Raw genomic sequence first — 14,417 nt, forward strand, 5'->3', positions numbered from 1 at the left:
TAGACAACGATATATATAATATATAAATACATGGATAACGCCCATGACTCAGGAACAAATAATCGTGCTCATCATTCTCATCACACAAATAAATGCCCTTACCGGGACTCGAACCCAGAACCATCGGCTTCATAGGCAGGTCACTACCCACTAGGCCAGACAGGTCGTCAAAACGTATATTCGCGTCACGCATTTTGCTTGATACCAACCAAACCAAGATATTGGATAGATGGAATACAACCCTTAGAAAGAACTTCGCAGATGTAAGCTTGTAGTTCCAAATCGGTCTCTTTTTGTGGTAAAATTTTGAAGTAAATTATAGGTATTGATGATACTACATTAACGCTCGTACCAATCAGTTTTTCGGAACTTATGTACGAAATATCATTTGATATTTACCAGTCGTTTTTTGGTGAAGGAAAACATCGTGAGGAAACCGGACTAATCCCAACAGGACCTAGTTTACCCTCTGGGTTGGAAGGTTAGATGGCAGTCGCTTTCGTAAAAACTAGTGCCAACGCCAAATCTTGGGATTAGTTGCCAAGCGGACCCCAGGCTCCCATGAGCCGTGGCAAAATGCCGGGACAACGCGAGGAAGAAGAAGATTACAGTTGGTGGTTCAACTTGCTATCTATCTACTAATGTCAAAAACTCCGTTATTACAAGATTTTGTTGTGCCAATACCCAAATACGGAGCGTGCAAGAACTGTAGACGGCAGCACAGAAGTCCCCTATCCATTGGCGCGAAGCATTATGTCAAGATTCCATTTTTAGATTCAAGCCGCTAGATGGCAGACATGCGAAATAGAGTCAGCGTGAAGTATAGGGGGCAGCACCTGCTTAGAGGCGTGAATTGGTTAAGGTCACGAGATGGCAGAACTTCCAACACGCACGGTCTCTATACGTTGCTTTGTATTTCTGTACTCACGTTTGTCAGGCAAGGATATCCTGTTGAAGAGCTGCATGAGCCTGTCGACAGCTACGAAGGGTCCCCTGAAGGAAGTCGGCGGCGGCATCAGCGTGCACAGGTGGGCTGCGGCAGGGGGCAGGGGGAAGGTGCCGCCTGAGATAAACAAAAACATTATTATGTATTCAGCAGATCTGCCTAGAGGTTTAGAATTAAAATAAAAAAGAAACTGCCTGAGTGGCGTCAAACTTTTAAGTTTTTTGCACTAGGGCATACAAGTGTAACAAAAATAGGGGGGATCCGTTTAGAGTTTAAAGGTGGAAGAAATTTTTTTTGACACGATAATTTTTTGGCCGCTATATGGCATGTATGTATGGAGTATTTTGGCCGGAGGGTTGGCCGACTTGGACGAACTGCCCTAAAAAATAAATCCGGTAAAAATAAATACTCTAAATTAATTATTTATAAAATAATTCTAAATAATAATACGATCAATATGCCCTTAAATGGATCCCCACTATTTTTGCTGCATCTTGTACAATAGGTAGGTCAATTTACAAGAGCTAAAATGGCGGCTCTGACTGTATGCCGATAGAGGTGTCACTCATACAATAAAATTTTTCGTTCATTCCATGTGCTAGCTTTCGTGAAATGACCTTCGACCTGTAAGTTTGTCTTTTTGTCCTATGAACAACGCATGCGCTCGAGATTCCACTCTGTTCGCCCAAATAAATATATGGCGGTCGGCGTTAACGTTGAGAATGCGTTTCGTGGCCCAGGCAAGTTCTAGATTTTTTTGTTTCTTCCTTCTTTCTAAAAACCCACTATTTTACTCTACACCGGGTTTTTTTTTATTTCCGTTAATTTCCTGAGCTTAAATTAAGTAACTTTCTCAAAAACACCGGTATTCTAGTTAACTCCATTTCGGAGATAATCAATAATTTATTTTTATCTTATAAGGCCTTTACGAGCGTGTACACTTGCTTGTTTACATATTGATTAGTGTTTAGTACGAGTTTATACATTTGTTACTAAACGTAAATACTATCTCGGACGATCGACGTTCGAAATGACATTGATATGTCACAGTTTTCAATTGTTTGGTTGGGTTATATGTAATGCCCGTGTTACAACAACGCTATATGCAACATCAAAATACTTTTTACAAAGATAAAAATAAATAATAAATGAAAAAAAAAAACATTTTTTTCAAAATTAACTATGCCATTCATAAATAAATAAAAATATTATAGGACATTATTATACAAATTGACTAAGTCCCACAGTAAGCTCAATAAGGCTTGTGTTGAGGGTATTTAGGCAACGATATATATAAATACTTAAATACATAGAAAACACTCGGGAACAAATATCCATGCTCATCACACGAATAAATGCCCTTACCAGGTTTTGAACCCGCGACCATCAGCTTCGTAGGCAGGGTCACTACCCACTAGGCCGAACCGGTCGTCAAATCCATTAAGTTTCCTTAAACGTACTTACCCATACCCTGAAGTTAACGAAATTAAAAAAAACTCTGTGTATAGTTAGTTTTTTTATTATTATTAAATTACTTCTAGCGAAACACTCGGTATATCTAATCGGTAATTTCCGGAAATATGGTGTGTCTCTAACTTACCGGAAATAGGGTGTTCGCCGGGCAGAGGGTTCGCCTTGGGCTTGTAGGGGATCATCTGGTTGGTGTCCGGGCGGGCGATGTCCTTGTTGGGGTCGTTATCTCTGCGCACAAATAATGGGACTTAGATATCTATCCTCGTAAGGCCCAAGGTCCTACCTTTAGGACTTATTCAGTTCGATGAAATTTAAATCATATTCAATTGGAACAGAGTTGCATTGGCTTTGTTTCATTCAATTTTCAATCAAAATAAAATCAACTGCACTATTCCCTGCACTATAGGTTCAAATTCTAGTGACAAATTTAGGATTTTTCATTTCTATGGCTGGGCCTTAGGAAGCTATAATAATTATAGCAAATTATAACTGCCATGTAACGCATGCGGTAAGGGGTTAAATACGTTTATAAGTTTAATTTACGTAAAAACTACCTAGCTTATTACACAATTATTACAGGAGCCTCGTCTGCCAACCAACCAACTCTGTGGTTTGGCAGAAGTATATTTTAAATAGCTATAAGGCATGAAACGTGAATAAACGTTTATTTATTTTATAATTCGACTATATATATTGTATTGCATTTATTTTTCAAGCAACATGGCTCATCAAAGCTTTGAAACATAAAGATGAAAATAAAATACAAACTTAAAATTAACATATTACTAAAATATTGATAACTTACAGGAAACATGTCAAATATAAAAAAAAAATTAAGATAGTTTATTATTCAAGTAGGCATATTACAATGCTTTTAAAAGAAAAAAAATTAAGAAATAATAAGTAAATAAAATACGATTACTATATAATTATAAATTAACTAAACTCAATATCTATTATATGACTTAAAAAAACATTAACTACACATTTGCTTATAACTGTACACCTCAAGAGTTATTGATGAAATAAATTATTTGATAAATGATTGAAATGTTTTTGAAGTATTTCGATTAACTGCACTTTGACTAGGAAAGTGCCAATAAAAATAAAAGAGAAGCCAAAGTTACTTCTGTCCGAGTATAACCGCTGCCAGTTCAGGCGATATGCCCGCTAAGGGCCCGCCGAGGGCCCAAGATTTGTTCGACATTGACGCCACCTGCAAAAAACAAGTGTTTAAACATGTCACTGTGTAACCTTTAGATCGTGGCCAAGGCTCAGAAAACGCGCATCATTTTAAAAACAACCTACAAAACAAAGACTTGGCTTAAGGGACTCGCATACAAGGCCATAATTGTAAAAAAAAAAAATGAAAATTAAGGACCCATTTATGAGTCGATAATATTCGTTCACAGTCCATGGACGTCATTGGAGCATATTTAATCCTTGACATGGGTATAAGCAAAGAGAATTTGAAATAGAGGTATATTGTCAAATAAATTTTGTAGCCACAGTAAATTTACTGTCATCTTTCGACACATAATTCAATTTTAGAACACTATTTGACTTTGATCCTTATTCTTTTTCTGATATGCGTTAAATTTGTTAAATATCAGAAAGTGGAATAATAAGGACCAAGGTTAAATAGCGTTCTAAAAGTTTTAACCATGTGTCGAAAGATGGCAGTAAATTTACTCTGGTTACAAAGTTTTCTTTGACAATCCACCTCTATTTCAAATTAATTCAAATAAGGAATTATTCAAATAAGGATGTCTCTGTTATACGAACCAGGGTTATGTTTTCAAAATTCCGAGCCCTGGTCCTGACCCACTGGGGATCGCAGTGTGTTTGTTATACTTTATTATGTAATAAAAGTTAACTTTATATGGAAATTATTACTTATTATGTAATAAAAGTTAACTTTATATGGAAATTATTACTGTAATAACTTAATTTCGTTAATTAATTCCATAATTAGAGGCAGAGAATGGTTGCCTTGCCTTAAAAAAAAAGAAAATATTCTTATTATATATTATCCGTTGGTGAAGATTTAATAATTAAAACTAAGTCTCACCTCAGTGTATCCAATAGACTTGAGCTCTGCGATGCTGCAAGGGTACAAGTCTAAGAACTTATATCTGTCTACCAGCTGAGCAGTCTCTTTGCCTTCGAATTCTTTGATCTGAGGACCAAATAATGGTAATTATTGATAAATTAAGTCCAAGTTTTCAACACGATAATGATAATTCAAGCAGGATGGGCGTTAATAACCCGATTACCTTTAACCCTTGTCGTGGCTCGTCAAAAATGACAGTCAGATGTCAGCTTTACCAATTAATATATGGAAGGTAGAGTTAAGGAACGCAATCTCCATAGGCAGAACTTATGCAAAAGTGTCCAGCTGTCAGCTATAAATAATAGTTCCAAATATCTCCAGAGTAGCGCTAGAGTAGCTAAGAACCTAGGCGTTATTGACGGAGTGAAGTGCGCTGTCTATGATTAGATTTTTTTTCAAGTATTCTAGGTATTGTAGCGCCACCTATTTAAGGTTTTTTGATGACACTTTTTGGTACATGGAGATTCCATTCCTTATCTCCACCTTCAGTACATTAATAGTTCTATAATGTCTATATACATAGATGTTTGAAGTGCCGCATGCGGTTGCAAAATTGTCCTTGCCTGAATAGCCACACATTCCACACATAAGTAGTTCATTGTGTATTTAAGGCAGTAAACAAAAATTTACGTAGACGCCACGATTGAAAATTGTGTAAAAAATATTTAGAACGGCTAGTAAATCAACACCCTAGCCCCGTCTCATCTCCACGGCACAACTGCAAAAGCCGGCTCGGCGGCAGAGGCGGCCGAAAAATTAAAAAAGATCAAATATAGGGGTCTCGGCCCCGAATACGATTTCGTACCTTTTGGCGTCGAGACCCTTGGCCCGTGGGGTCCGAATGCATCTACACTGTTCAAGGAAATATCCAAAAAAATAGCAGACGCTACCGGTGATCGTAGAGCTGGCAGCTTCCTCGCACAGAGAATAAGTATTGAGATACAACGAGGAAATGCTGCCAGCATCTACGGCACCATGCCGCAGGGGGATAGTTTTTAATTATTTATTTTAAGATTAGTTTTATTTATTTTTAGATTTAGATTTTAAGTTTTATATGTATTATGTTGTGTTTATAAATACTTAGTGTATTTATTAGATAAAAGAACTTTCATTTGTATATTAAATACCGTAAGTTTGATCAAATTATATATTTTAAAACATACACAAACAACAATTTTAAAGTAAAACTCATTTATACGTCCTTGCGTAGAAATTGAGTAGATGATAGAAAAAAACATAATAGCCAATATGTCCATAGGCATAACGAAAAAAAAAACTATTACGCCCATGGGCATAATATAGCTCATTCATAGTATGCTGGCATACACTAACACCGTTTTCGAGCAAGTGTGATGAAAGAAAACATTATTTTTAATTTATTTGTTCGTTTATAGTTTTTGTGATCCAGATAACATAGTATACTTCTACATTCTTAAAATACTTCTAAAAATAATGATCTGTACAGTTTCCCTGTCTCTCGTACCTTTTCAAGCACAGCCTGCCGACGCTTCTCCACTTTGACGATGGACACCAGGTCACCAATGTTGGACTCGAACTCCAGAAATCTAACAAAAAAGTACAATATTAATACCGCAATAGGTATTTCCATATTTCGGCCGGGTTTAGAAAATTACTGTTAAAATGATATCGATAAAATGTGTGTGTCGTGGAACACTCTGTTGGAACAAAGTATATTATTATTGATATACTGACCGGGGTAACTCACAAAATCTTAGCATATTTTCCGAAAACGATCCTATTGAAGAAGTCCATTGTACAAGGTTTGGAATAATAATTGATTGTTATTGTAACTGGCAGAAGCAGGTAGATAATGTTTGTTCCAAAATAAGTAGTTTTATATATGCACTAAGGAGAATAGCACGAACAGTCTCTATACAAGCAGCATTAGTTGCATATCATGGGTACGTAGACTCAACTCTTCGCTACGGTGTAGTTTTATGGGGAAATAGTACAGAGAGAGACCACGTATTCCTCGAACAAAAACGCTGCATTACAGCAATTTTTGGGATGGAGCAATTGGACTCATGGCGTCTAATTTTCATTGATAATGGCATTCTCACTTTCCCTTGTCTGTACATTTTGGAGGCTTCACTATTCGTGCACAAGTATAAAACCCAGTTTATGGAAGTACAACAGCTACCGAGGTACAGTAACAGTTACCGGGGTAGCTCTTGATTAACAAATACAAAAAATAACGGGTTGCACTCCGGGAGTGCCGGCAGAAGTGCAAACTTGAATATTAACGTTGAGCATTTTTGATATTTTGGAATGGTTAGGGAATAATTTTGCACGAATTGCTTTAATTATCAGTATAAAAGTACTATCATTTATATGGTAAAATACAATATTTATTTATTGCGCTATCGTACACAAACATGACAATTTATATTACATTAAAAATTTTACACTTCAGAACTATTACAATTATTTAACATTAAAAAGTTTATCTCTCAGAAAAATCAACTTCCATCCAGAATTTCAACGACTCTTACACACTCGACTCTACTGGCATCAATGACATTGTAACAGTTTTTCGATCAGGTCAAGTGTCCGTCTTACGAATTTTCAATCTGTCGAATCTGTCGGTCACGTGACCTGTCGCGAGTTTAACATTTTTTCCCCATCACAAGAAGTGCACAGCGCCGCCTTTTCACTTCAAAAACTTAATCGACAAAATAATAATTATCGAAACTGCTCACAAATCAGTTCAGAAATGCAATTTACAGGCAGGGAGAACAACTAAACATAAGCAGTTTTGTACAAGCTGGAACTGACACGCGTAGCTCGAGCTTCACACTCGCATAGTCCATCAAAAATATGAAAACCAAGTGCAAAAAAATACATAAAAGTAATTCTGCATACACGTCCGGGATCGATCCCGGATCGTCGCCGTTACCTTCTCTTTCTAAGCGGCTGTTTGCCAACTGTGCCACTATAGGATATACCAAAGAGAATTTGAAATAAAGGTGTATTGTCAAAGCAAACTTTGTAGCGACGTAAATTTACTGCCATCTTTCGACACATAATTAAAACTTTTAGAACGCCTAATTTTTTTAGAACGAATTTGACCTCGATCCTTAATCCTTTTATGATATGTGTTCAATTTGTTGAATATCAAAAAGTGGCGCCATCTAATAGATCAAAAGCCAAAGGTATAGCATAGCAGCATCGTTTCGATCGATGGCGCTACAACCTTTAGGTAGTGCCCGGTAAGATGGCGCCATTTTTTGATATTTAACAAATTGAACACATATCAGTGAAAGAATAAGGATCGAAGTCAAATGGCGTTCTAAAAGTTTTAAAGGCTACTTATTCTCGAGAAAGAATTTAAAGAAAAAAGGGCTGTGAAGGTTACACTTTTACGCCTAGCACCATCCACCAACCGTCCGATAAGGAACTTCGTTCCAAAAATATCGACACCGAATTGTATCTAAGTACCTGATTTTAAAATACGGTCACTTTTAAGCCAATTTATAGTAACAGTGAGTCGTGGCATAAGATTATTCGAGTCTGTTAGTACAAAATATATCATTTGATATTTACCAGTCGCTTTTCGGTGAAGGAAAACATCGTGAGGAAACCGGACTAATCTCAACCAGGCCTAGTTTACCTCTGGGTTAGAAGGTCAGATGGCAGTCGCTTTCGTAAAAACTAGTGTCTACGCCAAATCTTGGGATTAGTTGTCAAGCGGACCTCAGGCTCCCATCAGCCATGGCAAAATGCCGGGACAACGCGAGGAAGAAAAAAGGATTTCAAGTGTAAGTGTATGTGTGTGTTAGTGAACGTATTTATACCTGTTCCAGATATCCACGGAGCTCTCCGGCTTCAAACTTCCAGAGGACAGAACTCGCTCGAACAGGACGCGTGTGTTGTTGTCCTCTGGAAACAAAGTTTATGTTTAATATAACCACAAAATCAGTAACGGCAGGCGTGTGTAACCCCGCAACACGAATACACTAAATAGCCTCACTTGACTAAGGGGTCATCCATTAATTACATCACACAAATTTCACGAATTTTTGACACCTTATCTTATCCTTATCACACCTGCGGTGGCATCATGGTTCGATTTTTATCACTTGTCACTATGGCCGTCACTTTCGCGCTTACATACTTGTTAGAACGTGACAGGCATGGTGACAAATGATAAAGAGCCGACCATCCTAGCCCTACTGGTCGCATTTAGCAACCCCCTCCCCCTGGTGTGATGTCACATATCCGGCAATCTTGTTATTAACATAATAAGCGATTCGAATGCAGTATTGTTATTCTAATAAAAAACAATTTGTAATAATAGCAATTTAGAAATTTTATGACACAGAACCGATTAGGAATAAAAATTTCACGGATAAAAGCTGTATATCGTTGCAAAAACTAGTTTTTTAGCTGTACTGCTAATACAAAAAAATCAAAACAATTTTTGTCCACTAGTGAAGTTAAGTGACGGCACAAAGCTGCTCACTCCCCCCTCCCCATATCACAACAAGTCACATTTTCTGTACCCCCTCCCTCCCCCTAAACGTGTGATGTAATTAATGGATGGCCCCTAATCAAACGAGCGAGTGAAGCGAAGTGAAGTTCATTCAACTTGGAGCACACGGCTGGCTAGAGGCACGTCCCGGCATTTCGATGTTTTTAAGATGAACTGTCAGGGTATAGTTTGATAGACAATAACTTAAGTAAATTTGTTCTAATATCAATGAAATTAGGTAAACGCGTAGTTGAGGGCATTATATTTTAGTCATTAAATTATGAGCAGGCTCGATCAAGGAATTATGGAGCTAGAAGATCCTAGAAGGCGAAAAAGCTATTTGTGTGGGGTCTTGCTGTTCTGGTCATAATATTTGCACGAAAGTATGGTCGAGTTTGGTATCAAATGAAAGTGCTCGGTGTACACATTTATAACATTGTTATCTAATTTACGATTTTCAAATAATTAGCAAGATACAAACGACATAAAATTAACATAATGTAGGTATCACTCCCACTCCAAATTTTCAGTTAATGCATCAGCAATACGCCAGTAAAGAAAGCTACTTTAAATGTAGCAAAACAATAAGCAACCAATAATAAAGGTTAGATAACTGAATAAAAACCCTCAACAAAAACCCGATGGGGTTTTGAGATTAACTCGGTTAAAGGTTAACCTTTCAATAAACTTACCAGTACAACCAGGTAACAGTATGATACGGTTACCGAATTGATAGGGTTAAGCGTAAAGAGGGGTTTTCCGTTCCTTGATTACAGGTTACCATCAGATACAGTTTATTTTAATCTCTATGGTAACTTATATATCAGTTAAGTGCTCCACATACCTTGCAATAAATCGCACGCGGTTTTCCTTTGCCGACAGGTGCATTCACTTGATCTATCTTTTTGGCGAACCGCGAGTTTACAGTTCGGGGCGAACTACTAGTTGAATAAGTTAAAAAAAAAATACATGTAGCACAAGTTACGACTTGAATAGACGTATTATGGTTGATATGATAGTTAAACTTACCGTTAAGATGCGATAGGTAGTCGATATAGCACAGCACATACTCCGGTATGTGCGAGAACTTCTTCAAGCCCAGCTCGAATATTCTGAAGGCGATGTTCTTGTCTTTTGAACAGTAGTACTCCATTAAAGCTGCCGCTACGAACACGTGGTAGGCTGATCTGAAAAAAAATATATTAGGGATTATAAATAAATACATAATAAATGGTTTCGTGGGTTCAAAGCCCGGCTCGTGCCAATGAGTTTTTCGGAGCTTAATGTACGAAATATCTTTTGATATTTACCAGTCACTTTTCGGTGAAGGAAAACATCGTGAGGAAACCGGACTAATCCCAATAAGATCTAGTTTATCCTCTGGGTTGGAAGGTCAGATGGCAGTCGTTTTCGTAAAAACTAGTGCCTACGCTAATTCTACAAAATGCCGGGACAATGCGAGGAAGAAGAAACCAGTTAGAATTGGAATCAGAAAGTATATGAAAGGATTAAATAAATAAATATTATAGGAGAATCTTACACGAATTGACTAAGTACCACCATCAAACCCATACGTGTGGGGTATCTATGGATAGGTCTTCAAAAATGATATTGAGGTTTCTAATATCATTTTTTTCTAAACTGAATAGTTTGCGCGAGTGACACTTCCAAAGTGGTAAAATGCGCCCCCCCCCCCCCCCCCTGTAACTGTAACTTTTAAAATAACAGAATGATAAATAAAACTAAAAAAAATATATGATGTACATTACCATACAAGCTTCTACCGAAAACTGGTTTGAACGAGATCTAGTAAGTAGTTTTTTTAATACGTCATAAATGGTACGGAACCCTTCATGGGCGAGTCAGACTCGCACTTGGCCACTTTTTTCTTGTTCTTATAGTTAGTCCCGCAGCGGCCGCAACCAGCAGAACATAGATATGTACTTTCTATAGAATAAATGTAATTTATAGTACCTATGATGCTCTTTACCGCACTAGTGCGAAAATTAGCATATTACGTTACTATGTCGAACATTTAAAGGGTCATATGTACTGTGAAACGGTGTACGATACATGTGCGAATAGGTAATTCGCATATCGTGTCGATTTAAAACACTCCCTTCGGTCGTGTTTTAATTTATCGCCACTCGTTTCAAATTTCCTATTTTTCGCACTTGTGTCGTAATATTATTCTACTCGTATTCTACTAACATGCACTTAGTATACCATCCGTAATATAATGGATTAACACAAAACGCGTTTCTAATCAATCTTTTAATAAAAAAAAACCTCTACGCTATACGCAAAAAAGACATTTTTTTCCAAAATTGCTTTACTTACATCTCTTTGGAAATTAGCTGATTATCTTCAAACTGCTGGACCGATTTCTATGAAACATAGCTAAGAACCAACGTAAGCAAACACACGAGAGAGAGAGAGAGAGAGAGAGAGAGAGAGAGAGAGAAAGCTACGAAGCCACAGGCAGACAGACAATGGCGTCAAACATATACAACCCCTATTTTTGCATCGGGGGTTACAGAGGAAGACAAATAAACGATCGATGAAAAAGTTGATCGACTAATTTAAAGCTCTAAAATAATTTAATTGTATATAGAATAAGGTTGTTTTACGAGTACATTCAACTTAAAGCCCGACCAGAAATATATGCTCATTGTCAAGAGGGCGCTGTTATTCTCATGTATAGGGTCACGGTTCAGTTTAGTATGAAAAATGTAGTTCCAATGAAATTCCGCAATATGGCGCGTGATCATATATTACTGGTCAGGCTGTAATTTATCATACCTAGGATCTTCTCTAGCCCGTTTAAAGACAGTTCTTGCTGATTTGATGCCCTCAGCACGTCTTGCAAACTTCATGTACTGTACATAGGCCAGGGTAGGGTCGATATCTTCCATGTCTAAGTAGCGAGTATATACTTGATGCACCTGTGACGTAAAGTAATATTTTTAGACCAATAAAATAGTACATTACGATACAAGTGCGAAAAATAGGAAATTCGAAACGAGTGGCGATAAATTAAAACACGACCGAAGGGAGTGTTTTAAATCGACACGAGTTGCGAATTACCTATTTGCACATGTATCGTACAACGTTTTACAGTACATATGGCCCTTTAAATGTTCGACACAGTAACGTAATATGCTACTTCTCGCACTAGTGCTATAAAGTAGCCCCATATGTACTGTAAAATAATCTTTTATTGGATGAAAGACGGCTGTCACTCTACAGGGACGGCCCTAGAGTCAGACCAAGCTATAGTATAGTTAGATTTGTAGCTGGCCCTGAGCGGCTAATCCTTTGTTTATTGTTAAGTAAAATCTAAGTTGTAATTCAATAACCGGTTAAAGTGACCGAACCATTTTTAGGGTTCCGTAGCCAAATGGCAAAAAACGGAACCCTTATAGATTCGTCATGTCCGTCTGTCTGTCCGATTCTGTCACAGCCACTTTTTTCCGAAACTATAAGAGCTGTACTGTTCAAACTTGGTAAGTAGATGTATTCTATGAACCGCATTAGGATGTTTACACAAAAATAGAAAAAAACAATAAATTTTGGGGGTTCCCCATACTTAGAACTGAAACTCAAAAAATCTTTTTTCATCAAACCCATACGTGTGGGGTATCTATGGATAGGTCTTCAAAAATGATATAGAGGTTTCTAATATCATTTTTTTCTAAAATGAATAGTTTGCGCGAGAGACACTTCCAAAGTGGTAAAATGTGTGTCCCCCCCCCCGTAACTTCTAAAATAACAGAATGAAAAATCTAAAAAAAATATATGATATACATTGCCATGTAAACTTCCACCGAAAATTGGTTTGAACGAGATCTAGTAAGTAGTTTTTTTTTAATACGTCATGAAATTAAAAAAAAAAAATTTTTTTCATCATACCCATACGTGTGGGGTATCTATGGATAGGTCTTCAAAAATGATATTAATGTTTCTAATATCATTTTTTTCTAAACTGAATAGTTTGCGCGAGAGAACCTTCCAAAGTGAAAAAAAGTGTGTCCCCCCCCCCCGTAACTTCTAAAATAACAGAATGAAAAATCTAAAAAAAATATATGATATACATTGCCATGTAAACTTCCACCGAAAATTGGTTTGAACGAGATCTAGTAAGTAGTTTTTTTTAATACGTCATGAAATTAAAAAAAAAAAATTTTTTTTCATCATACCCATACGTGTGGGGTATCTATGGATAGGTCTTCAAAAATGATATTAATGTTTCTAATATCATTTTTTTCTAAACTGAATAGTTTGCGCGAGAGAACCTTCCAAAGTGAAAAAAAGTGTGTCCCCCCCCCCCCCCCCCTGTAACTTCTAAAATAACAGAATGAAAAATCTAAAAAAAATATATGATATACATTACCATGCAAACTTCCACCGAAAATTGCTTTGAACGAGATCTAGTGAGTAGTTTTTTTTTTAATACGTCATAAAATTAAAAAAAAAATTTTTTCATCAAACATATACGTGTAAGGTATGTATGGATAGGTCTTCAAAAATGATAGTTAGGTTCCTAATATCATTTTTTTCTAAACTGAATAGTTTGCGCGAGAGACACTTCCAAAGTGGTAAAATGTGTGTCCAAAGTGGTAAAATGTTGAACAAGATCTAGTAAGAAGATTTTTTTTAATACGTCTTAAATTGTACGGAACCCTTCATGCGCGAGTCCGACTCGCACTTGGCCGCTTTTATGCAGGTAGTTGCTACTACCTATAACTCCTATAACTTAGATTTTACTTAACAATAGACAATGGATTAACCGTTCGGGGCCAGCTACAAATCAAACGAATAAATGTGCAACGAGGGGGGTAAGTGAAATTTTGGATACGAGGGTGGTAATTTCGGGAATTACCACCCTCGTATCCAAAATTTCACTTACCCCCCTCGTTGCACAATGTACTATTTCCATTTATTCATTTTGAATCTTATCTTAATTGCCATAGGAGTTATAGGTAGTAGCGACTACCTGCATAAAAATGGTTCGGTCACTTTAACCGGTCATTGAATTACAACTTAGATTTTACTTAACAATAGACAATGGATTAGCCATTCGGGGCCAGCTCAGGGGCGGATTAAGAAGGCGCGGGGCCCTTAGCACAATAACTCGCGGGGCCCCTTGGTTTGAAAAAAAAAAAGATTTAGTGCGAGTCGGACTCGCACCCCGAGGATTCAGTACCATCACAACATTTTTACGATGTCTTCTTTTTTTTTACTAGTTCTCGATTAGTTTGTAACATGTTATGCAGTGTATCTTATAGTTTCGCCATGTCCGTCTATCCGAGGGTTTGCTCCGTGATCGTTAGTGCTAGATAGCTGTAATTTGGCATGGATATATAAATTATGCATTGCGAAAGTACGGTAAA

At 37.0% G+C, this 14,417-nt stretch overlaps 1 protein-coding gene across 1 annotated transcript in view; it reads right to left on the reverse strand.

Annotated features, from left to right (window-relative positions):
• The window catches only part of LOC133533076 (protein suppressor of forked), a 33,637-nt gene that overhangs the window by 3,643 nt on the left and 15,577 nt on the right, over positions 1 to 14,417 (reverse strand). Inside the window, exons 10-17 of the mRNA XM_061872017.1 lie at positions 11,827 to 11,969; positions 10,054 to 10,211; positions 8,348 to 8,432; positions 6,016 to 6,097; positions 4,491 to 4,598; positions 3,547 to 3,635; positions 2,547 to 2,647; positions 929 to 1,063 (exon numbers count right to left, since the gene is read on the reverse strand). Coding sequence (XP_061728001.1) covers positions 929 to 1,063; positions 2,547 to 2,647; positions 3,547 to 3,635; positions 4,491 to 4,598; positions 6,016 to 6,097; positions 8,348 to 8,432; positions 10,054 to 10,211; positions 11,827 to 11,969 — 901 coding nt within the window. The remainder of the gene's footprint in view (positions 1 to 928; positions 1,064 to 2,546; positions 2,648 to 3,546; positions 3,636 to 4,490; positions 4,599 to 6,015; positions 6,098 to 8,347; positions 8,433 to 10,053; positions 10,212 to 11,826; positions 11,970 to 14,417) is intronic.

This window comes from Cydia pomonella, chromosome 28, assembly GCF_033807575.1.
Source record: "Cydia pomonella isolate Wapato2018A chromosome 28, ilCydPomo1, whole genome shotgun sequence".
In the NCBI taxonomy this organism is placed as follows: Eukaryota; Metazoa; Arthropoda; class Insecta; order Lepidoptera; family Tortricidae; genus Cydia; species Cydia pomonella.